The sequence below is a fragment of the Penicillium rubens genome (genome assembly GCF_028828025.1).
Source record: "Penicillium rubens strain IBT 27055 chromosome Unknown utg000004l_segment0_segment0, whole genome shotgun sequence".
Taxonomy (NCBI): domain Eukaryota; kingdom Fungi; phylum Ascomycota; class Eurotiomycetes; order Eurotiales; family Aspergillaceae; genus Penicillium; species Penicillium rubens.
In genome coordinates this window covers 2,856,331-2,881,898 of record NW_026890602.1, presented here as the reverse complement: position 1 = coordinate 2,881,898, position 25,568 = coordinate 2,856,331, and the positions used below count along the sequence as shown (strand labels likewise).

Genomic DNA, 25,568 nt, shown 5'->3' with positions numbered 1-25,568 from the left:
CTGTTTCCTGAATCCTATGCCTAGTGGACCGCTGCCTGGTGGACACAGACAAGGATGATCAATTCCTAACATCGTATACAAATCCCCCGAGCCCGAGTATACCGAGGGTAAGGTGGTCAATGCCAACGTTGCATATCTGGTTACTTATTCCTTCGTGCTCCTGTTCCGAGTTGGTAGCATCACCATCATATCATAGTCATGTCCTCGAGTACTCTCCCCCTTGTGCGGCTACCGGAGCCGTACAAGACGACTTATGAATTACACGTCGTATCTACCGACCGGAATCTCCGCAAGTTCCAGCTGCTGAGAGCTCCTCGCGGAGACGAAGGCATTCCACCCCCAAAGCCATTGGACCACGCGTCGTTGAAGTTTACAGATTTGGCCCAACCTGATCCTTCTTCCACACCAGATGAGGGAAACAACTCACCCTGGGCACGTGCACAGAGAAGTCCAGTTACCTATATTACATGGGAAGGGTCGGACACGCCGACGGTGGGCCAGATCTGGAATGTGGTCTATGCCATTGAGACCCTGCGAAGCGAGTTCGAGATATTCCGCGGTGTGCTGTCTGGTACTGGGAGTGAGATACTTGCACGGGAGCTAGAAGGCGTGGGATTGGCCATCGCGCATCCCGAGCCATCTGCTGCGCCAGGAAAACCCATCCCAACCACCACTAACCACCTCGGACAGCTGGTCTTTTCCCGCAGTAGCTTCTGGCAAGGAGCTGGCTCACCCTTTGGCACCCGTCCAGCGTGGGTGTCCGACCCGGGGATTTACAGCTATATGCGCAAGCCGTTGAGCGAATACCCTTGCCGACCACGCCAACACACCGTCACCACTGGCTTCCCCGAGCGTCGAGTACACGCCCTTCACCCCGTACGACCACCTAAACCATCTCCCGGCTCTTGCATCTACAGTCGCTACATTCCACACTTGGACGAGTTTTTCTCAGTCTATGCGCTTGACTACACAAACGAGGAACACCTGGGGCTGTTCAATAAGTGGCAAAATGACCCTCGAGTCGCTCAGGGGTGGAACGAAACTGGAACTTTGGAACAACACCGCGAATACTTGCGCAAAATCCAGGAGGATCCGCACCAGATCGCTGTGCTAGCCAAGTTCAACGATACTTTCTTTTCCTATCATGAGATATATTGGGCGAAGGTATGGTTTCTATTTGTTCCCGGCAACCTGACCATGGCTAATTCAAACCACAGGAGGACCATCTCGGTGCGTACTACGATGCTGGTGACTGGGACAGGGGCCGCCATTCACTAGTCGGTGATGAGCGTTTCCGAGGCCCGCACCGCACCATTGCGTGGTGGTCTGGATTGATGCATTACATCTTCCTGGATGATCCCCGTACGGAGTATGTGACTGGAGAGCCCAAATACTCCAACCTGGCTCCCCTGACCTACGACCACGCTACGGGCATGAATCTGGCCAAGCTGGTTGATCTGCCACATAAACGGTCGGCGCTCATTCTGGGTAGCAGGGAGAAGTTTTTCCACGTGGCGCCGCTGCGATTCGACGGGTCTGACACTCTCGACCGCAATCCCTTCCGCTCATTGAAGTTGTAATACTAGTTACAAAATGTGAAATATGATGTGATTGTATTGTGCATGTGCATATGTATATGTTATGATCGTCTAGGAGAAACCTCGGGTACATAGCGCATAAGGGTGTAAACCCAGCAATGCCAAGGAAATTTTCTTCACGAGGACCAAGCGTAATCTAATCAGATTCGGGGACGCGTGCGATGTTTTGAGTTTGGTAGTGGTATTGACCCCATGCCCTAAAAAGTAGGGGGAAAAAAGAAGGAAACCGCAATAACCGAGCAGTCCCCGAGGGGACACATGTCGGAACAGAAGACACAATTGAGATCATCGTTGGAAATTGGTAAAATTTGCTCGGAGCGTACTCCGTATAGTACGACATTCTTGGGTCGAAGCCAACCGTAGGCCCACCCCCAAGACCCTCCAAGACCAAAACGAAAAATACCTTCAAATACCGACATTCTTACCTCCTTGGCTCTTGGCTCTTGGCGGTTTTACTTACTAGTCGATCTGATAAGGAGTCCAATCTTACGTATTGTCCGACGTCGGCTTTTCACCGTAAAATTCTTGGTAAGTCATGCGAGTGGAGCTCCAGGGCTCTTGGGATTTCTCTTTTAGCTTTGGGATGAAATAACAAATGATCTTCCTTTCTGTTCACGCCCATAGATAATTTTTACTATGGCCGAAGATGCACCAGCGCAGAAGCGCAGCGTATGTTTACTCCTACATCCTTAGGGTTCTTAAGCTAATTCCCCAAAGTGGAGGGACAGAGCTGTCTTCTTCCGCCTGTTTGTCTATGGCGAGCCCAGCAGATCAGATATCGCACTCCTTGTGCTCGGCCTTGTCTCCGCAATTGCCTCCGGAATACCCTTTCCGATCATGTCAATTGTGTTTGGTCAACTGGTGGATGAAATGAACTCGACGACCTGCAATGTCAACGACACCAATGGCGACGCATACCAAGCTGGTATTAACGATAAAGTCTTGATGATTGTCTACATCGGCATCGCCTACCTCGTTTTGATCTATATTTATGTGTTTAGTTGGAATCTGACTGGCGAGAGATTGGCTCAGCGTCTGCGCGAGAAATATTTCAAAGCCCTCCTCCGCCAGGATGTGGCCTTCTTCGACAACCTCCCGGCTGGCGAGGCGTCTTCGAGAATTACAGGCGACATTACCACCGTGCAACAAGGAACGTCCGAAAAGGTCGGCATTGTGATCAACAGTCTGGCCTTCTTCGTCACCGCGTATGTCGTGGCTTTCATTAAGGATCCCAAGTTAGCTGGAATGTTGGTCTCCCTGACTCCCGCCTACTTGATCATGTCTCTCTTGGGAGGGTATTTTGTGCAAAAGTATTTTGGTCGCGCACTGGAGAGCATGACCAAGGCATCCTCAGTTGCACTGGAAGCATTTTCCAACACTATGGTGGTCCATGCTTTCTCGGCCAACGCGCGGCTTGAGGAGAAGTTCATCGAGTTTTTGAACCCTGGAAGGATTGCCGGAATTCGCAAGTCAATTGCCACGGCTACTCAGGCCGGTTTGCTTTACTTTATTGCTTTCTCGGCCAATGCACTGGCCTTCTGGCAGGGGTCTACGAAGATTGCGGATTCGGTAGAGTCCAATGACAGCAGCATGACAGTTGGCGCAACATACACCGTGATCTTTATTCTTGTGGATGGTAAGCATCTATATACATGTTTTGGTTTGACCTATCGCTGACTATCCCTATCTCTCAGCGTCCTTGATCCTCAGTACAGTGGCACCTTTCATCCAAAGCTTCGATGCCGCCTCGGTTGCCTTCACAAAATTGAAGGCTGACATCGACCACTCGTCCGCAATTGATGGCACTTCGAAGGATATTGGAGAAGTATTGCCCGAGGTCAAGGGCCATGTGGAGTTGCGCGATGTTTCATTCTGTTTCCCTTCCCGCCCAGATAAGCCAGTCCTTCAAAACCTGTCGCTTTCCTGTCCCGCCGGTAAACAGACTGCCATCGTCGGCTTGTCCGGAAGTGGAAAGTCTACTGTTGCCGGCTTAGCAACAAGATTCTACGATGCTACCGAGGGAACTGTTATGTTGGACGGACATGATGTCAAAGATCTGAATGTGCGTGCATTGAGGAGCCATATCAGTCTTGTCCAACAAGAGCCATGTCTTCTTGATCGATCAATCTTTGAGAACATTGCCATGGGCCTGATCAATTCCCCTGCACACACGCATCTTCAACCGATCCTGACTGGCACCGCGCTGATTGAGATTGCTGCCGCTGTGAGGGAGGGCCAGGCTCTTTCGGCCGCGGCTCTAGAACACGGTGACCAGGCGCGAGAGGTGGTGGACTTGGTTGAAAGTGCCACAAAGCTGGCTGATGCCAACGTGTTTATTGAGAAACTTCAAGAAGGCTACGGTACTTCGGTCGGTTCCAGCGGGAACCTGATCAGTGGCGGACAGAAGCAGCGTATCTCTTTGGCCCGAGCCTTGGTGAAAGACCCGCGGATTCTCATTCTCGACGAGGCCACAGCGTCTTTGGACTCAGCAACAGAAATGCGCATCCAAAGAGCCTTAGAGAGTGTGGCCGTGGGCCGGACTGTTATTACCATTGCGCACCGCCTATCTACCATCAGGAATGCGGATAACATCATTGTCATGAGACAAGGAAAGCTTGTTGAACAGGGCACTCATACGGAGCTACTGGCGGCCAATGGTGCCTACGCAGAGCTGATTCGCCTTCAGAACCTCAATGTCGAGAATTCTCAAGAGGGAACATCTACTCGATCGGCGTCGCCTGTGACTCAAATCACAGAAAAGGTCGAACCCAATCTTTCCGTGACTGATGATGTTCCCGATAAAGATGAGACGGTCGATACCCCCGCTGCCCAAGAGTCCAAGCCTAAAGAAACCGGCGGTGTTGTAGACACAAACAGGTCATTTGCCTCAACAGTTGGATCCCTGGGCTCTATGTTCCGACCGTATTCGTTCGTTCTGGTACTCGCAGTGACCGGTGCTGTTGTCATCGGCGGCACATATTGCGCTTCGGCAGTCATCTTTGGTAATGTCGTGGGTAAACTGAGTGGTTGTGAGGAACCTCAGAATATCCGCGACGCTGGAGAATTCTACGGTCTCATGTTCTTCGTCCTCGCTATCATTGAATTCTTTGCAAACTTCTTCAGCTGGTCTCTCTTTGGTTGGATGGCGGAGAACGTGATTTACAAAGTGCGAGTTCTTTCACTACGAGCCATTCTCGAGCAGGATCTCCAATGGCACGAATCCAATGACCGCAACCCATCATTGCTGCTTTCCTTGATCACAAAGGACAGCAATGCTCTTGCAGGCCTGACGGGCTCCGTTGTCTGCACAATTTTGTCTATCCTAATCAACCTCTTCGCTGCCATCATCATGTCGCACATTATCGCGTGGCGCATCGCCATCGTCTGCCTTGCCGTGGTACCTTTGCTACTGGCTGCTGGCTGGATGCGAGTTACCTCACTGGCACAGTTTGAGGAGCGCCATTTGGAGGCTTTTGCTCGGTCTGTGGGAATTACAGTGGAGGCTGTCAACTCGATCAAGACCGTCATGTCTCTCTCTGTGGAAGACGAGATTATGGGAACATACCGTCGCTCATTAGCGGCACCCATGAGAGAAATTACCCGCCAAAGTGCCTGGGCCAATGTCTGGCTTGCCATCGGATACGGTCTCAGCAACTTCTTGTATGGCCTGGCATATTGGTGGGGAGCGAAAAACATCATTGCAGGATACTATAGTCAGACACAGTTCTTCATCGTCCAGCTAGCGCTGCTCGTCAGCTCACAGCTGTGGGGACAGATGTTTGCTCTGGCCCCTGATGTCTCACGTGCCTTCCAGGCCACCCGCCGGTTGTTGAATCTGCTAGACCTGGGCACCACGAAGAAACTGTCAGCCCCTATCGAACTTCTGCCTAGCAAGCTTTTGCAATCTACGAGCGACGTCGAATCCACGGCAAACGCCCGCGAGAAGGTCGATGACACTCGCAATGGCATCAGTGTCTCCCTTAAGCAAGTCCACTTTGCGTATCCCGCGCGCCCAGACACCCGCGTGCTCCATGGTTTGGATATAGACGTCAAGCCAGGTCAGTTTGCCGCTTTGGTCGGACCCAGTGGTGCTGGAAAATCGACCATCATTTCACTTGTGGAGCGCCTCTACTCCCCCGAATCCGGTACCATCCATGTTGACGGCCGAGACGTTGCCTATGGTGACATCTCATTCCGTGACAACATTGCATACGTACCACAGCAGAGTGTTATGTTCGAAGGAACTATTCGCTTCAACCTTGCTCTTGGCGCACGACCTGGTCACGAGGTTACGCAAGACGAGTTGGAAGAAGCATGCAAGTTAGCCAATATCCACGACGTTATTTCGCAGCTTCCCGACGGATACGATACACACTGCGGGCCAAACGGTGATCGTCTCTCCGGAGGTCAGAAGCAGCGACTGGCTATTGCGCGGGCGCTGATTCGAAAGCCAAAGCTGTTGCTCCTAGACGAGTCGACCAGTGCTTTGGATGCGGAGTCTGAGCGACTGCTTCAGGATGGGTTGGAGAAGGCAGCCAAAAACATGACTGTGATAGCGATTGCCCATCGTTTGTACACGATCCGCAAGGCGGATGTCATTTTCTTGATTGAGGATGGCCGTTGTGTTGAGCAAGGCACTCACACCCAACTGATCGAGCGGAGCGAGACTTACAGAGTCAATGCCCTGAACCAGACAGTGGATGGATAAATGTTCTTGAATAGACAAAAGTGCATAGCTGGCTTTTTTTCCTTCTGTTTTCGATATAGATCTATATTGTTTAATTTCGTTCTTCTATGATAGACATCTCGTGCTACATAATAAATACATATCGTTTCATGACTTTCCTATCAACTTTGATCATTTACTCGGTTGCTTCTCCCAAACGCATCCATTTCCAACAGACTGCTTTTGTTAGCTCAATCAATCTGGCGGGAGTCTCGTCAACTTACTTTCATATCCTAGGTCATCATTGAAGAACATATTCCGGATCTCGTCGCCCGAGGACAGTCCCATGGCTGGGAAGTACCCGACCGCAGTTTTTCCAAGAGCCAAAGCCATCATGGGAGCTACATCAACCAACTCGACAAACTTGGGTTCCGTATTGTACCGCTCTGCCAACATCTGCTGGTGGATGTTGAAAACTGCAAAATGCGCCTGGTGCATCGCCTGACCACCACGCTTAATACCAGACCAGGCGACAATATCACCAGCAGCGTAGTGATATTTCTTGTTCGGAACATCTGCGGAAAATTGAAGACCGGGCGTGATACGGACATATCCCTCGGCATCACAGGCTTCCTTAGGAAGATATGAGGATGTTGGTGCGAACCGTGACACGGCGTTGATTACATGATCGGCAGCGAGCTCCCTGCCATCTGAGAGCTTGAGCGTGTACTTAGCCGGAGCGGACTCGTCACCGCGAACTGTGTCCTGGACGCGTGCACCCATCACCACTTCGACCCCAGACTCTTTCAGCATCTCAAGGGTCTTTTCTTTAAACTCATCGGGGAGGTCCTCAGAGGAGAGCAGCTGTTGCCGAGAGTGAATGAGGGTCACCTTTGCCTCGGGTTGGACCATCTTGATCTCGGCGGCGATCTCGATACCAACAGCACCTGCGACAAACTAATTAGTATAACTCAAGTGCAAGAAGAGAATGTCACATACCGCCTCCAATAACAACCACGCCTGCCGAAGCTTCTTCAATAGTCTGCACAGATTCTGCTGTTTCGGCAAGATATGCCTCCCGAGTCAAAGACTTGGGCGCACTAGGCCACTCGCGTCGCAAGCCCGAGCACGCAACCATAAAGTCGTATTTTTCTTCGATAATCTTGTGCCCATCATTCGAAGTATTTTGGCGGATGCGCGCGATCCGGGACTTGCAGTCAATCGAGTCTACTCGTCCTTGAATGTGATTGATATCAGGGGACTGGAGGGCGGGAATATCGTCGAACTTTTTCCAGAACGTGCTCGCATCAGCGTTGGAAGCCATAGCCAGAGGCAGACCGATCAGATGGTCTAAAATAATTACTGTCAGTGACATCTTCCAAATTCCATGAGTAAGATCACATACAATAGCCATCGCGCTCATCCACGATGGTAACTTGCACAGGAATCGTGTGCCCCGGACCCTTCTCGTTCTCATCCAGGTTGAATCGACATTTCCGCCCATGACACAGATCAATGAGGTTCAGAGTTGCGGCCAACCCGGAATAAGACCCTCCGACAATGAGAACCTTGAATGGCGGCTGTTCTTCGAGACCAGGCATGGCGGCGATCAGTATAATGGGCTTTGGGTGATACTCGGGGGAGATGGGATGGGGAAAAGAAAAGAAGTCAAACTAGGAGCCGGCAATTCCACCCGAGCAACTGATCAACAGGTCAAATGTCTCAATACCCGGAGAAAATACGGTCCCCATTACGCAGGTATGTAAGTTTAATGAAACCTTGTCTTATCAGATCCGACTTCGGGAGACTTGGCGCCAAGACAGAGAAAGTATGGTTTGTTTGAATACACATGCTCTTAATACCATACTCAGGTACGGAGTACACTGCTACTTTCTTCAACTCTTCCTGAACTATTCCTCAATAGTGATTATACTTTCTTTTTTATATTCAATATGGGCTTCGTTGTTGTCCCCGCCACTCTCCCCGATATCCGGGCCATCTACGATGTCTGGTTTGCGGCTTTCAAAGGCCAATTGATCCTGGACCTCATCTACCCAGGAACCGATATCAACGATGAGGCTTTCCGTAAAGTCCACACCGAAGGGACTCTTGAATATTGGAAAGGATTGAGCACGGAGCACACTTTCCAATGCATTGACACCGACACCGGTAAAATCGCCGGCATGGCAACATGGCAAGTCTACTGGCGCGAAAGGACCGCTGAAGAGCGCCAGAAGCCGTGGATTGGATGGCTGGAGGGTGACCAGCGATCGCGCGCCGAAGGGTTTTTGGAACAGCTCTGGGAAAAGAGGGAGAAGTGGATTGGGCCTAAGAAGCATGTTTGTGAGTTGCTACTGATCCTTTGATGATGGCCGTATGTTGACCCCGCGATAGACTGCCACACAGTTGCAGTGCATCCAGACTACCAGGGTAAAGGTGTCGGAGCACAGCTTATGCAATGGGGGATGAACGTGGCAGAGCAGCTGGATTTGCCGGTGTACCTTGAGTCGACTGTGGAAGGAGTTCCCTTGTATAAAAAACTTGGCTTCCAGACTCTCTCGGAAGGAATCGTGTTCAAGCCCGAAATTACCAGGGTCGACAAAGAGGTTCGAGCACCACTCATGGCGAAAATGCCCACATCTGCTGGAAACATGACATTCGAGGAATGGGCGGAGGGCAAGACTTCCTCTGTATAAACTACATGTAACTAGATATCTACAGACCTTTCTTGGACAATCAATGCAGGCACCATCGGCCACATGCCGGATGCCATGGCATAATTTAATTTTTTGACGCCAAGAGAATCTCTGTTCCTCGAACACTGAATCGCATTTACATATGTTCCTAGCCCACGGTGTGTAAAACGCGACCCGGAAGCTAAACTTACCGAATGAGCGAGAACTCCGACCTGTTCCGGTAAGCCATCAGACGAGACTGGTCATCCCTTCTCAGGGGTGGTAAGGAGTCCACCGCAGAAATTAATTGGAGGTCTAAGCGGAACATAGAGTTAGAGCCAAGACTTGGCGTGTTCTCGGTGAATTATTGTGAAAATTTTTATCAATCTAAAACCTTTTTATCAATCAAATTAAAACCTTGGAACTTTTTATCAATCAATTATTCCCACCGAGCCAAGAACCTTGGAATGACGGCACAAACGAGGAAGGGGAGACTTACTCTTTACACCTTGTAGTGCCGCCTTTCCCAATGACTCTTACTCCGTCGATAGAAATATATACCCCACGAAATACTGGAATACGAAGTCCGGAGTACTCCGTAATCGAGGGCCAGTTTCGTGCCCATCCATGTGGGGTTGGGGTACTCCGTATATGAGAACCAACTCGGAAAGTGCTGATCAGTCCCTGGTGGCGTTCACTAGTAACTTTACTGATACCACGAAATACCAGTAGTAATAAACACACTATTGTATCGTATGGAAATACAGATGTGGAGCCGCCGATCTTATCTGATCAAGTATTTTTTTATCAGATGGCCCGCCAATCCCCTGGATCCATGGATCTGAACTATCTGAATTCTTCATGCTCTGGATCCGAGTACCATCTCATAAAAATATTAAATCCCTCACATCAGGGAGGGATTTGACTGGCCGACATCGGCTAAACACCGGGGATTTCCGAACAATTATGTTATATATTTGAGTTTGAGACATCCAGGGAACAAAAGAACCAGTAGTCCACTCTTGCAGGGAAGTCCATCCTGCCATGCGTATTTCTTCCGCCTTTGCCGCCCTTTGCGGGCTCCAAGCTGCCCTTGCTATGGCCGAGAACACCACTTGACCCTGGCAAACCTTCAAGTCCAGCCCTTACGAACCTCCCAGTCTCAAAATCTCGAAATCCGGCCCTACCAGCCCCGGATACCTCTTCTTCGACCAATCATGGGACGCGCATCAGTACAGCGTGTTTATTATGTCGGACAAGAACGAGCTTGTCTGGCAGAGCCCGCGCGGTGACCTGAAGGGTTTCCGAGTACAGAAACTGGATGGGAAGCTTGTCCTGACGTACTTCAACGGCCTCGGAGTCCCGGAGCCCTTTGGTTGGGGATACGGGATTATTCAAGTTTTGGATGAGTCCTATCAAAGCATCTACAATGTCTCCGTGACAAATGACAACTACAAGGCTTTGGGCAGCATTGACAGCTCCTCTTTTGTATCTTGGATTGACATGCACGAGAACACAATGACGCCTGATGGAACAATGCTGGTCACAGGTTACAATGTTACCCGGGCCGATCTCAGTTCTGTGGGCGGCCCAAAGGATGGCTGGATCGCTGACTCACTCTTTTATGAGATCGACGTCAAGACCAACGAGATCCTTTTCCGCTGGAGCGCTCTGGACCACATTGATCAGATCCCCTTGGAACACGTGCAGCCTTTCTACCCGATTAAAGACTGGGGACGCAACAGCAGCTATCCCTATGGCTACTTCCACATCAACTCCGTGGACAAGTTCCAGGATGGAACGTACATCATTTCCTCCCGTTACTACTGTTCGCTGTTCAAGATTGCGAAAGACGGATCGGTTGACTGGACACTACAGGTGAATTCAAGCTTCTTTAAATGTCACACGTAACTTGCACATATTCAAATTCTACAATAGGGTCAAACCGGCGGCGACTTCAATCTCAACGGAATCAAATTCAGCTACCAACACGACGCCCGCATCCACAACGAGGCTGAGGATGGATTCATGCTCAGCATCTTCGACAACGCCAACTCCGATGTCCAGAACGGAACTCACCACACTGAAGGCATACTGATGAACGTCAATCTAGCCACTCGTGAGGTCTCCCTTGTCCAGACTCTCCACGATTCGCGCGATGAGATATTCTCAACTTCTCAAGGAAACACACAACTTCTGCCTGGAAACCATGCCATAATGGGCTACGGATCAAACCCTAAGATCAAGGAGTACAACTCCAACGGGACTTGTGTCATGACTGCGCAGTTTGGACTCGATGCTGTCGTCGCAAGTTACCGTGCCTATCGCTCACCCTGGGTCGGTGTCCCCAAGACTCTCCCCGATGTGTTCTCCTGCATTGAGCAGGGTCGTAACAAGACCAATGTTTATATGAGTTGGAACGGAGCCACTGAGCATAGAATGTGGAAGGTCTTCGGAGGCGCTAATGCCTCAGACCTGAGTCCAGTCGCAGCTGTACGGAAGACAGGTTTTGAGACCGTGGCAAGCATCAAAGGGAAGCTTGGATATGTTCAAGTAGAAGCTCATGGCCTGGGGATTGAGAAAGGAGTTTCCAAAGTCGTATCCGTAAAGGGTCGGTGTTAGGTAGGTATAGGGAGATTGCTGTGTTGTAATTTTAGTAAGAATAGACAAAGAGAGAGCTCGACTGTACTAATCTTAATAGAATATCACTTTTTGATTTTCTAAAGACAACCATCCTTTGTACATAGTACGTAGTCCAGGCTCACTTCTGTTAAAATCCCTACTCGACCATACAGAAGTCCACTAAACATTGAACTATTGTTTTGAATTGAGCCAAAGTGTAAAAAAGAGATACTCTTCAGTATATAGTAGACATTAATCGTATGACAAACTAAGTAGAGAAACATTATTACACACAGACTCCCACTAGCTTCAATCTGATCCCCCACGACCTTCATCTGCCGGCTTCACACTTTTCCATCAACGCCACATCAACTTAGATCACGCGTCCCTTGACCTGCTTAACATCCTTAATCTTGATATCTCTCCACATACCAGCACATCCCCAGGCAACTACCAGCATACAAACACTGGTAATCAGCATATAACGCTGCGCATCTCCATAAGCGTGAGCAATGGCATTCCGAGCCGGGCTTCCCCACTCATACGACAGCTGGGCGGTGATATCCGAATAGACCTTTGCCACATTCACCTCTGCCGGCACGTATTTAGCCAGTGCCTTGGGGAACTCACTGGTCCAGATAGCGGCAGACACAGTTGACCCAATAGCACTGCCAATACTACCGAACAGGTTCAGCATGGCAAGGATAACAGCGATGTGTTGGTGATTCGAAGGTGCCATCATGGCAAGCTCGCCGCAGATAACGGTGGTTCCACCAGCGAAGGCAACGAAGATTTGAGTCATACAGATATACCCAATACCCGCATCAGGCTGGCGGAACTTGATCATCAGTCCAACGCCCAGGATCATAAGCGGGAAGGAGAAGTAAACGGCGAGCCATTTGAAGCGACCAGTCCAGCGGATCAGGACCCCGACTAGCAGACAAAAGAGGCAAGATCCCACTCTGTAGATGGCTTGGACATAGCTGGCCTCGGTGACATCCAGACCCCAGACGACCTGGAGCATGGATCCGAAGTAACTACCCCAGACCATCGAGTTGAAAAATTCGAAGACAAACATCAACCCACCGAAGAAGACGGTTCGGTCCATCAGTAGATTGAATGGGATGAAGGTCACTGGGGCCCAGAATCGCTCGTAGAGAGCGAATGCGATGAGCAAAAGGCCTCCAAAAATGATCATGCAAATGATCATCGCCGAGCGCCATTGATCCTTTTGGTATGACCAGAGGCTGAATGGAAGAAGGAACAAGGCCATTCCGCCCGCCAGAAGAATGATTCCAATCAAGTCAACCTCAATGCAGTACTGCTTGATTGTAGATAAGGTGAGAGGACCACGACTGGGTGCGAGCAAGCCCATCTTTTTGGCCTTATGCTGATTCCAGAAGAACAGAAGACACAGAGGAGCCACCACAACCGGAACAACGATGGTGAAGATTCCGAATCCCCATCGCCAGCCAGGGCCTCCGAGGACACTTTGAGCAATTGGTCCTCCGATCCAGGTGGTGATGATGTATGGCGAGGTTGCATACGACAACATGAGGGCTCGGTTCTTTAACGAAGAGGTGTCCGAAATGAAAACTGTCAAACAATAGCTGACACCTTGGGATCTACAATTTGTCGCGAATTAGCCGAGCTGTTGGGAAGATATTTGGCAAGGATATGGATATCATACCCTACGGACGAAAAAACCTGGGCGGCCGCGTATGTCTGAACATTGTTGCAGCCCGCCATCATGATGAAACCCACAACCCAGATGAGCAACATCAAAGACATACCCTGAGGCCGGCCCCACGAGTCCAATATCTTTGCCAGGGGGATTTTACTCAAGCCTCCAATGATATTGGCCATGATATTCGTGGCAGCCGTCAAAGAGTGGAGCTCGAATGCACTGGTCACGTAGGGGTTTAGAGAACGGATGACGACCTCCTGGATGGAGGTGACAAAGTAGATGAACCAAATGCTTCGCAGGACGGTCAGAGTCAGTATTTGAATAGATATAGAAGTTGGATCATGAAGAGATTCTCACATCACATATGCCAGGATCAAATGAGACTTAGTCCACACGGCGGCCGCGGCCTGAACCCCCTTCACACCAGCCTGGGCCTCTTGATCAAGAGACTCTTGGTCCGAATTGCCATCAGCTGCATATGCCGGTGGCTGGGCTGTCTCCGTCTCTTTCTCAGTGGGATAGGTAACGTCGGCAGCCGTCACCTGAGCGATCTGCGTCTCCTTCGATGCCATCGTGAGAGACTCTATGCTTCGAAGCTTGGCTAAAAAGTGCCGATCAGCGAGCTTATATACCCTTTAATAATATATCATGTATGCATTATCCGATATCGGTAACAAGGAAGATTCTGCACCAATGAGTACATTGTCTCCAGGTAAGTGTCGGGTAAAGTGCCCGTAAGGAATAATTTCCATAGCGAGATTGATTAGTCGGGGCCGGCCTCCTTGGCGTACATAACCGTTGATAAGATGGATCCATCAGCCTTGCTAAGGAGCTTCCTGGTCCAATAAATTTGGTCTTGGGGCTCGGCTGCACTCATGCCACTTCGGTTTGTCTGGATCAGCCCATTCTAAGCTCGTTTTTCCTGGACTTTTTATCATTCAGAAGACAGTTTCGGCGAACAATGCCTGGACGGTGGCGTTTTTTCCCACTCTTGGGCTGTTTACGGTTTTAATGGTATTTTTAATGCCGGGTTCGGTTTTTACGGTATTAAATAAATCACTCGGAGCTACAAAATTACCTGTATTTGAGCTTTACAGCGTTTTCCGCGGCATTTTTGGTTTCTCTCCATTATTAGTGACATTAGCGACATGCCAGACGTTTATATTATAGGATTTCTCGTTTCCCGCTTCATGACTACATCTATGCGGTACAAGATATATACGGCGCAAGCAATTTTTTTCTCTTGTCGGGTGATAGTTCCCTATTCCAGCTGGTGTCGCTTTTACAACCCTGCAGCCCTAAGAAGTAGTGTACTAAGCTAACAAGTAGTTTTTTGGATTCAACACCCCACAATTGTCTCACTCTCATGAAAGTTAGGTAACATGATGTCTTGATGTTTCTTTTCCACAGTAATACCCGAGTTTACGTCCCATCATGAGCTCTACCTCAATTCGTGCTTGCCATATACTCCAAACATCAGATGTCTCTATGCCTCCAGTGCATTCTTTTTTTACTAGAACAACGTCGGGTGGAGGATTCAAGTCCTTTATATGTTACCCGCACGGATGAACTTCGGCCCAACTCTATTGCTTGGTGATGCCTTGAATTCCCAATACTACGCAGGTAGATTCCGCGGGCTTTCCTGAGAGCTACCACCCATCCGGCGTTTATTACCTTCTCATAGTAGAAGCCTTGAACTGTTTTCAAGCGTCAGAAACCAGTGTCGGTGGTACGTCTTATAACCCGGAAGGAAAGCCTCGATAACCTTCGATAACCCGAAGTGAGCTTTCCCAGGCGGACGCGAAGTCCGAATCACGTCGCTTGTGTCACCGCAGAGCTTCCTCAGAACCTCGACCTGAGTCAGCTCTTTACACCTGGCCGATTTTATGACGAAATTACATTTGTCCATCTCATCCATTTCTTTGTATAATGATATAATGTCATTCAGCTAAAACCCACAGTATCGGGAAGATTCAGACTCTGAGAATTTACCCACTGGGAAGAACATAGATATGATTTCAGGAAGTTCTGCTTTAACCTCAGGGCTAAGCCCAACCATTTTGGGTGAAAGAAGTGCGAAAATACAATGCGAAAAGAGATAGAAACACAAGATCCACATATATACCTGCAGTTCGTGTAAAGCATAGCAACCTCAGATCCTAACCAGAACAAGGTCTATGTCAGAAAGTGCATTTCCTAAATGTAGTATGTACATATCAGGAAGTGATCAGAAAAGTGCCAGAAATCCCAAGTCACATGAACTTGAAATATGAGATATCCTGGTCTCTGCCTTTCTGGATAACACAGTTAACTAACTGCTATTTCCAGTGACTACACACCAGGGCCCGGTCTCTCTGTACAATCCCAGGAATCAAATGATTGTCAAACTTTTATAGCTTGGAACCTAGCTTCCGCAACTATTCAATATCATCTCACACTCCACCGTACACCTCGACGTCTCCATGAGTCTCTCTGCGTTATAACCCTTGGATCCTCCTCTTTTTCATCATCCCCCAAGACTCTCTCTCTTTAGGACATCACATCGCCACCCTCGACTAGGGGTCTCTCTCTCTACGCGACACAGCAACCGGCCGGGCGACCACCCACGCATAGAGCTTTCACACTCGTCACGCGCTATCAGCAAAGGACGTACCTTTTTTTCCTCTCTCGACGCTCACTATCTCTCAGTGTTCTCTTTCAACATACACTATCTCGGTGCCTTTCATCCTTAGCACTCACTAAAAAGTCCGCTGCATACGCAACCAACCTTCTTTCCTCCCATGCGACATGGGCATCACCGCAATCCACGCCCCGTCTTCATACACGGTCAACATGTGTTTCAACAGTAGCAGGTTCGCAGAGCCTAATCCCCAGAGCTTATCCCATTCTCGCCAGCGAATGTAACTTCACCTCGTGGCCCACCGCACTAAACTGCGTTCTCGGCACCCGGGATCCTCACCGGCACTCAGGCTCAGCCAGCTCCCATGAACCCTTCTTAACGAGTGGACTCGAAAGTCTCGCCCCTTCTTTCGTACCTTCACGCCACAGTTCACCCAATCCTTAAAGCCTACTAGTATATGAGCAACGACCCCAGCCCCTACATCGCGTATCAGAGCCTTCACAAGACCTTCGCGGGTACACACGTACAACACCGGCAAGTGGGTCACCGAGGCACCAAGGCATTAATCTCACGTGCTTAGGGCCCAGTTTCAATTTTCAACCAATCAGAGGCTAGACAATCAAATTTGGGATTTGAAGATTTCCAAAAGCGGCTCTGCCACTTTTGATTTGCTTCTAGCAAACTCAGAACTCAATCAGATACTCAATGGCCGGCGACATTGAAGAGAGTCCAGAGAAACACAGCCATGGCACGTCACACAAGCTGCCGGATTTGCAGCGAAGGCTCAAAAGCCGACATCTACAGATGATCGCAATGGGTAAGAACCTCGAGCTATACGCAATCCTGTTCGTATGTATATTCATTTTCTTATCTTTCTACAGGAGGTGCCATAGGCACAGGTCTGTTCATCGGTAGTGGGAGTGCCATTGCTACCGCAGGCCCTGTCGGCGCCCTGATTGCATTCACCTTCATTGGATCAATCGTGTATTCAGTCATGATAGCCTTGGGTGAGGTAGCCACCTACCTACCGATCGCAGGAGCCTTCGCCACATATGCGACGCGCCTAGTCGATCCTAGTCTAGGCTTTGCAATGGGCTGGATCTACTGGTTTTCATGGGCCTCGACATTTGCCCTGGAACTGACTGCCACTGGGCTGATCATTCAATATTGGGACGACGCGATCCCAATGGCGATATTCATTGCTGTGTTCTGGGTTGTTATTATAATCTTGAACATGTTCCCTGTCAGCTGCTACGGTGAAGTCGAGTTCTGGCTTTCGAGTATCAAAATCATCACCGTTGTCGGGTTTATGATCTTCGCTATTTGCATCAATGCTGGCGTTGGCAGGGAGGGGTACCTGGGATTCAGATACTGGGTGCATCCGGGCCCATTCCGCGCTTATCTGATCGAGGATTCTGGACAGGACGCTCTGGCGAAATTCGTCGGGTTTTGGGCCATTCTGATCAAAGCCGGGTTTTCGTACCAAGGTACCGAGCTGGTCGGTATTGCAGCGGGTGAAACGGAAAACCCTCGCAGGAACATCCCGTCTGCGATTCGGAAAACCTTCTTTCGGATCGTGTTTTTCTTTGTCTTTACGATTTTCTTCGTCGGCATCGTCGTGCCGTCTGACGATAAACGTCTCACCTCTGATGACAGCGGTACGAATGCGGATGCGTCCCCGTTCGTCATTGCTGCGAAACGCGCTGGTGTCAATGTCCTACCCAGTATCATCAACGCTGTCCTGCTTACTGTGGTCCTTTCCGCTGCCAATTCGAACGTCTATAGCGGGAGTCGGATTCTAGTTGGTTTGGCTCACGAGGGCTTCGGTCCTCGGTTTTTCTTAAAGACAACCAAACACGGCGTGCCCTATGCAAGTGTTGGGTTTACAGCTCTTTTTGGCCTGTTGGGCTTCCTGAATGTCTCAAATGCCGGAGCTACGGTCTTTAACTGGCTGATGCAGATTGCTGGCTTGGCAGGTTTTATTACCTGGGCATCTCTGAATATTTGCCATCTCGCATTTATGAAAGCCTTGGCTGCACAAGGGATTCCGCGCGACACTCTTCCATATAAGGCTCCCTGGCAGCCCTTTTTCTCGTGGTATGGCTTGTTCTTCAACATCCTTATCATCATTACTCAGGGTTTCACTGCATTCATCCCGAAGTTCAGTGTTACCGACTTCTTCATCAACTACCTCAGTCTCATGCTGTTTGCAGTTCTATATATTGGTCACAAGGTTGTTTTCAGGCCGGGATTTGTGAAGCCTAAACAGGCAGACATTGATACGGGACGATTTGAGGAATGAGTGGGAGGTGGCTAGACATGTGTGAAGATAGATGTATTTAATATGTATATTGGTTCGGGAACTGTATAAAATGGAGATATGAATGGTTGAATATAGTTGGGCATAAAGTTATAGTATATTAATTAAGAGATTAGGACTTATTATAAAACAAGCAAAGAAATAATAATCTGTCATGGATAACCCAGTGGAAGACTCGCCGCCATGCCGATTACCTTGCTTCGGTCGCAAGGCCAGCAGGAAAGGTGCCTGGTACGAATCCCGGGGTTGGCATTTTCACTCGTGCGAGTAATCCACGACGCTGGAGGCCACTAAGCAATGGAAATGACCCTTGAGGGAAGCAATTCTGCAGAGACATTTCCACCCCGGGATGGCGTCGCCAGATGACACCGTCCTGTTACAGGGAAGTTGGCAATTTGGTGAGACGACTACTATTTTTTTTCACTTCATTTTTATTGTTTTGATCTCATTCAATAAAATCATATTGCCATGTCTTATTTGACATCCATAAATCGAACTAATGATAGCATAAAAATATACAAATAACAAATCAACACGCATAAACACAAGATCAAGGTGTCCCCATATGAGTCTCATGCGATGCATGCACAGTATTCTGCGTCTGCTCCAAGAGCACAGCATAGAATTTCCCTTCTTCTGAGACATCACGGTAAGGACCAGCCGAGACAACAGCCCTAGATCGATTAAATTAGCACATGTTACATTGAAAACAGTGAAGAAAAAGAAACAAAATCACACATACCACCCCTTATACTTCGGCTGGTTAAAGATATCCGTAAACACCCTCAGCACCCGCAACGGCAACAGCAGAATAGAAGGCAACTCAGGCCCATCACCACAAATAGGTAACCCCAGCTTGTTGACGGGGATGTACACAATCTCTGCGACGTTCTGCGGGTTGCACGTCTCCTGGAAGATGAGGAGACGGCGCGAGGCGGGCGACGCCGGTGCGCCGGCTTGTGGTCTGGTGTTTGCGCTCACGCTCATGCTCATCGCGGAGGATTTCTGAGTGTGCAGAGTGCGCAATAGGTTTTTGCGAAGGTCCGTGTTGGATTTTCTTTTTTTGGGGCTTGGTGTTTGGGGGGATGGATTGTTCAGTTTGGCTGTTCTTTTTTTTTGGGGGGGTTGTTTTGCTTTCTCCCACTTGGACTTTTATGCTGTTTCTCTGGCTGCGACGCTTAGAGATAGAGTGTTTTCTTCTGGGGTTTATTAGTATGCTCTCTTTTTTGTATGTAGTTCAGGCGCTTACTATTTGTTGACAGTGGCGTGTGTATGGAGGGCGCGACAGGCTCTGCTTATCGTTTCGGCGATCAGTGTCCCGATTAGGAGATCGCGGGGCAGAAAGGGGGGTGACTTTGGAGATGGATGTATACTGATGATGAAGAGAGATGAAAGAGGAGAGGTGAGAGAGGAGAGTTCAGAACACAGTCTGTTCGTTTTAAGGGGGAAATTAAGCCAACAGAAGAGGGGACTTAACGAGAAATATTATGATTGTTGGTTGGACCTTCATTTAACGTATTGAGATCGCATTCAAAACATACATTGATCATGACATTTAATTAGATTATTCCTATATTCTAGAGTCTCTAGATAACCTAGGTACAATAAATAAATAAATCACAGTCAACAGATAAAGAAATAGAAATAGAAAAAGAAAAAGAAAAAGGCACTGGGTATCATGATAATATGGCCAAAGAGAAACAAGTAAAGAAACAAAAGAACGTCAATCCCGCTCAAATCAGGGATAAATCATGGTATATGGCATAATCCACTATGCAGCGATGAAATGAGAAAAGATAGCAAGATCAAATCAAGCATCAAGCTCTCCATCCAGCACTCTCCGCGCCGCATCCAGACGACGCCGCAGCACACGCGCAGCTTTCACATCTGGATCCGGGGAGGTCGTAATGTCCTGCAGATCCTTACAAACATTACCCAGGCTGGCGAACAGTGCTTCCAGCATCTGTGTGTCATCATCGTTGATGCCACCGACACTGGGGGTGCTGGATGCCGCACGCACGGTTGAGACGAGGGATGAGACAAGGGAGGTTGGGGTTGCGGAACCAGCTGTAGCTGAGGATGAGCGGCCAGTAAGTTTCTGAGGGGAGAGGTTGTTCGGGTCCACTTGGTTGGTGTCGCTTTCGTGTCGTGGTCCGCGGGGTGTTTCAGAGCGATCACCTTCAGCCTCAAGCTCTTGGATTGGACTTGGTTGGTAGCTGTGGCTGTGCGGGTGACCATGAGCATGTGACTGGGAATGGCCATGGCCATGGCTATGTCCGTGTCGCAGCTCTGTCCAAGTATTAGTGTCGGAAATGCCAGGGGAAATGGATCGCGGGAACGCACCATGGTTGAACCGTCGGTCCCAGTACATCACGCTGTCAATGTCGTCCTCGTCGTCGGGACGCTCACCTTCGGTTGCAGTTGCGAAGGTCGCCACTGTCGAGTCGGACATATTGCTGTTGGTACGGGAATGCCGTGCTGTGTATGGGGGCCGGGTTGTCTCGACTGATCCGTTCGAGCTGTTGCTCACCCGACGGAGTTGCTGGGTGTAGTTGCCCAGTGCGCTATGTAAGATGAAATGCTCATAGTCGAACGCATCCTCGCGCATCTCGTGCGGAGTCGCATCCGTGTGCGATGGCACGTCGGGGAAGGCTTCCATGTCATTCTCGAAATCATCGTCAAGCGGTTCGCGTAAGATCTCATTCAGAGCCTCGCGGTCAATGTCCTCATCGAAATCACCTTCTTCAGCATCTTCGTACATGGTCTCGGCAACAGATTGGTCATCGGCGTAGTCCGCAGGCTCATTGCCTTGCCAATTCCCGGCGCGTTTGGATTTATGCCCAGCGGCATGCTCATCGGACCTGTGTCGATCTTCCGCCGCATCATTCGAGGCACGCCGGATATTTTCAGAGCTGGCGTTACGTCGGGGGTTGGAGCCACGACTGCCCTGGCCATCTCTGAGCTCCAGCGCATTCGCATACCAGTGATCGGCGGCCGTCAATGGGCTGGGCGTTCGCAAGCTTTGCAAGCTGCGTCGGCGAAGATTATCCTCCTGATTCTTCACCTTCAGAGAAGAGATCTTAATATGAAGCCCCTTCATCTGGTACTGGAGATCTCGCACCTGCAGTTGTGACTGCGCGCGGCTAGGGGGACCAAAGGAACTGTAGACTGGACTGAAACCCTCCGAGCTGGATTTCGATTCCTCCTCGGAATTGCCCAAGCCTTGTGGCGAGTCCGACGAACTGCCTCCGGCAGAGACAGGTGACTGCGCGGGCTGGTCGTGGTGCTCCTGCTCATGCGCAAGTCTCGGGGGCTGCATAGAGGAAACCGATGACCGGTGCGTCAGATACGCTCTCGTAGGTGCATAGTGGAACGACCGATCATCCGTATGAAGACTGGACGAAGTGCTCGCGCCCATCGCACTGACAGAGCGGGAGATGCGCTTATCATTGGAGAAGCTCGAATCAGACGGAAAATTTGTCTCAGAGTGCACTCTCGAATGACGATTATTCGTCGTATCCTGCGATGCAATAAGCGACTGCCGTCGAAGCGAAGAGTTCTTAGGATCCGTGCGTGAAATCGACCGATACAGTCCGCCCACAGGCTGGTGCATACCCATCGGCTGGATATAGCCGGAATTCGAGGGCGAGGGCGAGGGCGAGGCGGTCGTGCGCGGCGTCGTCGACCGAGCTCGAGTGAGATTGTTTTCCATAAGCTGAGGAACAAAACACGTTAGTATTACTGCCCAGCCAACCTGTGGCGCGCAGGATATCAACCTACATTTAACCGTTTCTTCGCATTCTCCAGAATCCTCTCCGCCTCGCTACTCAGTATCGCCGAGGAAAACTCCTCCCCGGGCCCCTTGCCCTCTGCAGCCGCAGACGCCACAGCGCTACTAGCCGGTACAGAGGAAGCCCCGGTTCCAACGACCGCGGTAGCTTGCGCTCTCGCGACCTCGGGGTGGACGGGGGATTCGTCGCGTCCGTTATGCGCCTCGGATACATCTCTAGAAGCGGAAGCGCGTCTGCTCCCCGCACTAATTGTGGAATTGGAGCTACTCCACGCAGCATTATCCTTGTTCTGATTGTCGCGCTCATGCAGTAGCGGTGAGCTGGCCAGCTCATGTTCATCCGAATCGCCGAAGCCCTCCGATCTATCTGGCGAGAGCTCCTCGCCAATATCCGAGAGACGGCGGCTGACACTCACATCGTCGTGTGTCCAGGCGTGACGGGAAAAATTTTTCTTCTGTCTGGGTGCCGACATAGAGGCATTGTGGTCTGGTTGGCGGGAATTGAGATGCGACAAGTAGGCGATTCGCGGTGGGGAGGGAGTTTGGGATTCGCGTTCGCCTTCATACGGCAGGATCATGTCCGGGTCTGTTAGAGTGAGTGAGGGCATGTTTTCTCTCTCTCAGGCCCTGGGGCCTGGGGGTTTTCCGTTGCAGAATGGGTAGAAGCAGAGAGAAAGGGTTGAAGTCGCAGAATCAACGTGGACGGGTTGGGTACCGCCACAGTTAGTTTCTCCCCTTAGACAGTTTAGCGTGCCCTGATCATTGCCTTATTGGGATCTGTGGATGTGAAGATATTCCCAATTTGCTATCTCTTACTCCGTACAGGGTACAAATGTAAATATGTAGGGAATTAGGCCTCGACTACCGTTGCAATTGTCAATGGTAGATTTTAAGTAGTATTAACTAGGTATCAAATAGCAGTAGATAGATCAGATCAATATTCTCCTACACCTCAAGAACAATAAGCTTTCTATAATAAGATTACAAAGGTAAATGTCTATCGACTCCGTAATTTCTTTCTTTAATTGGGATTGTCTCGACCGTTCGAGTTAATACGAATAGTCAGAGAGACATGGCCCTTGAATGTGATGTATACTCCGTAAAAGATGCATTATTGCAGTGAAGATATATGAGACCTTTTTATTGCCTGAATATAGTTACAGCTGAATATCTCCGAGATTCCTTCGTTATAACAACATAGTCAAAACAATGGACGAACCCCTGAGATCGGCCATGTGAGTATGAGTTCCACATCTCTGGAGAATGTAATTTCAGGGACATCTCAACGTCCATTCGAGGAGAAAAGAGAAGAAAATGGTGAAAAAAATATGAAAAATATTGGAAAATATTGGAAAAAAATAAAGGTAGGCTTTTTTTGTATACAACGTAATTACACATGCTATAATCCCGTAGAAACGCTTATATCTAGATCTTCGAAAGCAACAGTTTCGCACCACTGCTAGTCGGGGTGGGCTTCTTCTGTCCATCCTTCTCCACGACGGACGCCGAGGCCTGCTCCAGCGCCTTCTTGTTCTTCTTCAGGGTCTTGAGCAGCTCGCTCTTCTTCTCAAAGTCCTCCGACTCAGCCAGCGCGACAATCACGAAGGGGTTAGCCCCCGTCGCCCAGTCCATGACCTCATCCTTGATCTGCTCGTACAGCGCAGCGTGGAAGTTCAACGCAGGTTCCACCTTCTCAATGGACTTGGTGGCCGGGTTGAAGCGCCCACCCTGCACAAGAGACTTGAGAAGACGTCCCACGTGTGCGGTATCACGGGCTTCAGTGTGCGACTTGGCGGCCTCGGCCACGGCTGCGAGAGCGGCGGTCTTGTCGCCGTCGGCTGCGAAGAGCACCTCGGCGAGGAACTGACAACCGAAGGTCGTCTCGAGGAGAGTTGAGGCGCGGGCAGCGATGAATTCGAGCAGCGTCGGCGACGCAGCCTTGACGAGTTCCTGGCGGCGTATGGCCGGGTCTTTCTTGGAGGTTTCTTTGCGGACGTCGCGGACTTCTTCAAGGACCGGGTTGTCGACCTCGGGAAGGAGCCACTTGACGCGTTCGCCGACGAAGGGGTATAGCACGGCGATACGTGCGGTCAGGTCGTTGACCTGGTAGCAGAGCTCCTCGTTGCGGGCCTCTTCGCCGTCGTTTTGGTTCAAAAGCTCGGGGAAGAAGGACTTGGCGCAGAGTTTCGTGTCATCAATGACCTCGTACGCAGCAAGGATAACCTGGTGACCGTAGATGTCGCCGGCCATAACCTTAACGGTGTCGCGGAAGAATCGTAGAAGCAGCTTTCGGTCTTTAGCGTTGGAGTATGCGAGGGACAGACACATCAGGCGGGAGCCGGACTTGGTGAAAGCCAAGTTCTTGACCAAGTCACCTTCTTCGTCACCCTTGAGCAGCTCGATAAACTCGCTCGCTTCGTTGCTGCCGGGTTTTGTGCAGAGGAAATATTGCAACATAGCATCGTGGAGCATGGTGAAACCAGTGCTCTTCTTCTGCACAAGCAGGTTAATCAGCTCGCGCAAGTAGTTCATGATCGGCCCACGCTTCTCGGGGTGGGCTTCGATGATCTTACGGAGATCGGAAGTGGTGTCGTTCTCATCTTGGAAAATGACAAACTCGGGACCGTACCACTCGCGGAGGAGTCTGTCCTTCTGTGCCTTGGTTGCAACTGTGCGGTATATGTCGTCAAGAATCCATGAGCCCTCGGGGTGGCGAATGAGACGTTTGACATGGCCGTAGAACTCTGGGATAATCAAATCGCGGGTCTCATCGTCTCCGTGGACAATCAACTTTCCAACCAAGAACTTAGCGTATCGACTTTGCGCCAGCTCCTTGTAAGTGCCCTTCAACTCATGCGCGATCAGCTTGCGCTGCTCGAGGTTTCCATACTTGAGAGCAGTCTGGATGACGCGCACCGAGTCGTGCTTGAACACGAAGTCACGGACGCGGTTAGTGATGATCTCAAACAGCTCCTTGACGAGCTTCTTTCTCTGCTCCAGAGGCACGTGGGACTTGCGGCGCAACTGCTCCCACAACTTCTTGGAGCGAGCGACGGTATCGGCATTAGGCTTCGCGGCTTTGCGCTCCTGCTGGAGTGCTTTTTGCTTGATGTGGGATTCGCGAGAGTTGTTGTCTAAATGCGCAACAACGATTAGATGGGGCACCGTCAAGGAGGGCAGAACTGAAACTTACTGTTGGGGTTAGCCTTCTTTGGGGCCTCTTGTTGGTCTTCGTCATCCGCATCGGACTTCTTGTCTGACACTTGCTTCTCCTCCTCATCGCTCACATCGGGCATCTCTTCATCGTCTGAAAGGGCGTCCAGGGCATCAATATCTTCGTCCGAGACATCGTCAATGTCGAAGTCATCGTCATCCTCGGATTCTTCCTTCTGAACCTTCTTCGAGGGCTTCTTGTCGCTCTTGGTGGATTTGAAATCCTTCTTGGAGTCCTTCTTAGACGAAGAGCTCGACTTCACGGACTTGGACTTCGATGTGGAGGCTTCCTTAGTCTTGCTCCGCTTGCCATTGCGCTCCTCGCTGCCGTCAACAGCGCGCTTCAATCCAGCCATTATGAAAGATAATTTCCGTAG

General features: G+C 50.0%; 10 protein-coding genes across 10 annotated transcripts; 5 read left to right on the top strand and 5 right to left on the bottom strand.

The window, feature by feature from the left end:
• Window positions 1–198: 198 nt before the first annotated feature.
• On the top strand, window positions 199–1,580 carry N7525_011065 (GNAT family N-acetyltransferase; the record flags this gene model as incomplete). Its single annotated transcript, XM_002560697.1, has 2 exons — window positions 199–1,164; window positions 1,218–1,580. 2 exons carry the CDS (start codon window positions 199–201, stop codon window positions 1,578–1,580), a joined length of 1,329 nt encoding a protein of 442 aa, XP_002560743.1.
• Window positions 1,581–2,234: 654 nt separating this feature from the next.
• Window positions 2,235–6,306, top strand: N7525_011064 (ABC transporter ATP-binding protein; the record flags this gene model as incomplete). Its single annotated transcript, XM_002560698.2, has 3 exons — window positions 2,235–2,267; window positions 2,316–3,234; window positions 3,293–6,306. The coding sequence occupies 3 exons, from the start codon at window positions 2,235–2,237 to the stop codon at window positions 6,304–6,306; spliced, it is 3,966 nt and encodes a 1,321-aa protein (XP_002560744.1).
• A 154-nt stretch (window positions 6,307–6,460) lies between these two features.
• On the bottom strand, window positions 6,461–7,865 carry N7525_011063 (uncharacterized protein; the record flags this gene model as incomplete). Its single annotated transcript, XM_002560699.1, has 4 exons — window positions 6,461–6,501; window positions 6,549–7,211; window positions 7,264–7,614; window positions 7,670–7,865. The coding sequence occupies 4 exons, from the start codon at window positions 7,863–7,865 to the stop codon at window positions 6,461–6,463; spliced, it is 1,251 nt and encodes a 416-aa protein (XP_002560745.1).
• Window positions 7,866–8,216: 351 nt separating this feature from the next.
• On the top strand, window positions 8,217–8,960 carry N7525_011062 (GNAT family N-acetyltransferase; the record flags this gene model as incomplete). The annotated part of the gene is made up of 2 exons (XM_002560700.2): window positions 8,217–8,607; window positions 8,659–8,960. 2 exons carry the CDS (start codon window positions 8,217–8,219, stop codon window positions 8,958–8,960), a joined length of 693 nt encoding a protein of 230 aa, XP_002560746.2.
• A 194-nt stretch (window positions 8,961–9,154) lies between these two features.
• On the top strand, window positions 9,155–11,561 carry N7525_011061 (arylsulfotransferase family protein; the record flags this gene model as incomplete). The annotated part of the gene is made up of 3 exons (XM_002560701.2): window positions 9,155–9,180; window positions 10,082–10,817; window positions 10,878–11,561. The coding sequence occupies 3 exons, from the start codon at window positions 9,155–9,157 to the stop codon at window positions 11,559–11,561; spliced, it is 1,446 nt and encodes a 481-aa protein (XP_002560747.2).
• Window positions 11,562–11,934: 373 nt separating this feature from the next.
• On the bottom strand, window positions 11,935–13,820 carry N7525_011060 (uncharacterized protein; the record flags this gene model as incomplete). The annotated part of the gene is made up of 3 exons (XM_002560702.1): window positions 11,935–13,186; window positions 13,252–13,539; window positions 13,606–13,820. 3 exons carry the CDS (start codon window positions 13,818–13,820, stop codon window positions 11,935–11,937), a joined length of 1,755 nt encoding a protein of 584 aa, XP_002560748.1.
• Window positions 13,821–16,573: 2,753 nt separating this feature from the next.
• Window positions 16,574–18,170, top strand: N7525_011059 (uncharacterized protein; the record flags this gene model as incomplete). Its single annotated transcript, XM_002560705.2, has 2 exons — window positions 16,574–16,685; window positions 16,750–18,170. The coding sequence occupies 2 exons, from the start codon at window positions 16,574–16,576 to the stop codon at window positions 18,168–18,170; spliced, it is 1,533 nt and encodes a 510-aa protein (XP_002560751.2).
• Window positions 18,171–18,738: 568 nt separating this feature from the next.
• On the bottom strand, window positions 18,739–19,181 carry N7525_011058 (uncharacterized protein; the record flags this gene model as incomplete). The annotated part of the gene is made up of 2 exons (XM_002560706.1): window positions 18,739–18,862; window positions 18,931–19,181. 2 exons carry the CDS (start codon window positions 19,179–19,181, stop codon window positions 18,739–18,741), a joined length of 375 nt encoding a protein of 124 aa, XP_002560752.1.
• An 817-nt stretch (window positions 19,182–19,998) lies between these two features.
• Window positions 19,999–22,586, bottom strand: N7525_011057 (uncharacterized protein; the record flags this gene model as incomplete). The annotated part of the gene is made up of 3 exons (XM_061215328.1): window positions 19,999–20,477; window positions 20,532–21,903; window positions 21,969–22,586. The coding sequence occupies 3 exons, from the start codon at window positions 22,584–22,586 to the stop codon at window positions 19,999–20,001; spliced, it is 2,469 nt and encodes an 822-aa protein (XP_061067840.1).
• An 817-nt stretch (window positions 22,587–23,403) lies between these two features.
• Window positions 23,404–25,547, bottom strand: N7525_011056 (uncharacterized protein; the record flags this gene model as incomplete). Its single annotated transcript, XM_002560708.2, has 2 exons — window positions 23,404–25,112; window positions 25,172–25,547. The coding sequence occupies 2 exons, from the start codon at window positions 25,545–25,547 to the stop codon at window positions 23,404–23,406; spliced, it is 2,085 nt and encodes a 694-aa protein (XP_002560754.1).
• Between the last annotated feature and the right edge of the window lie 21 nt (window positions 25,548–25,568).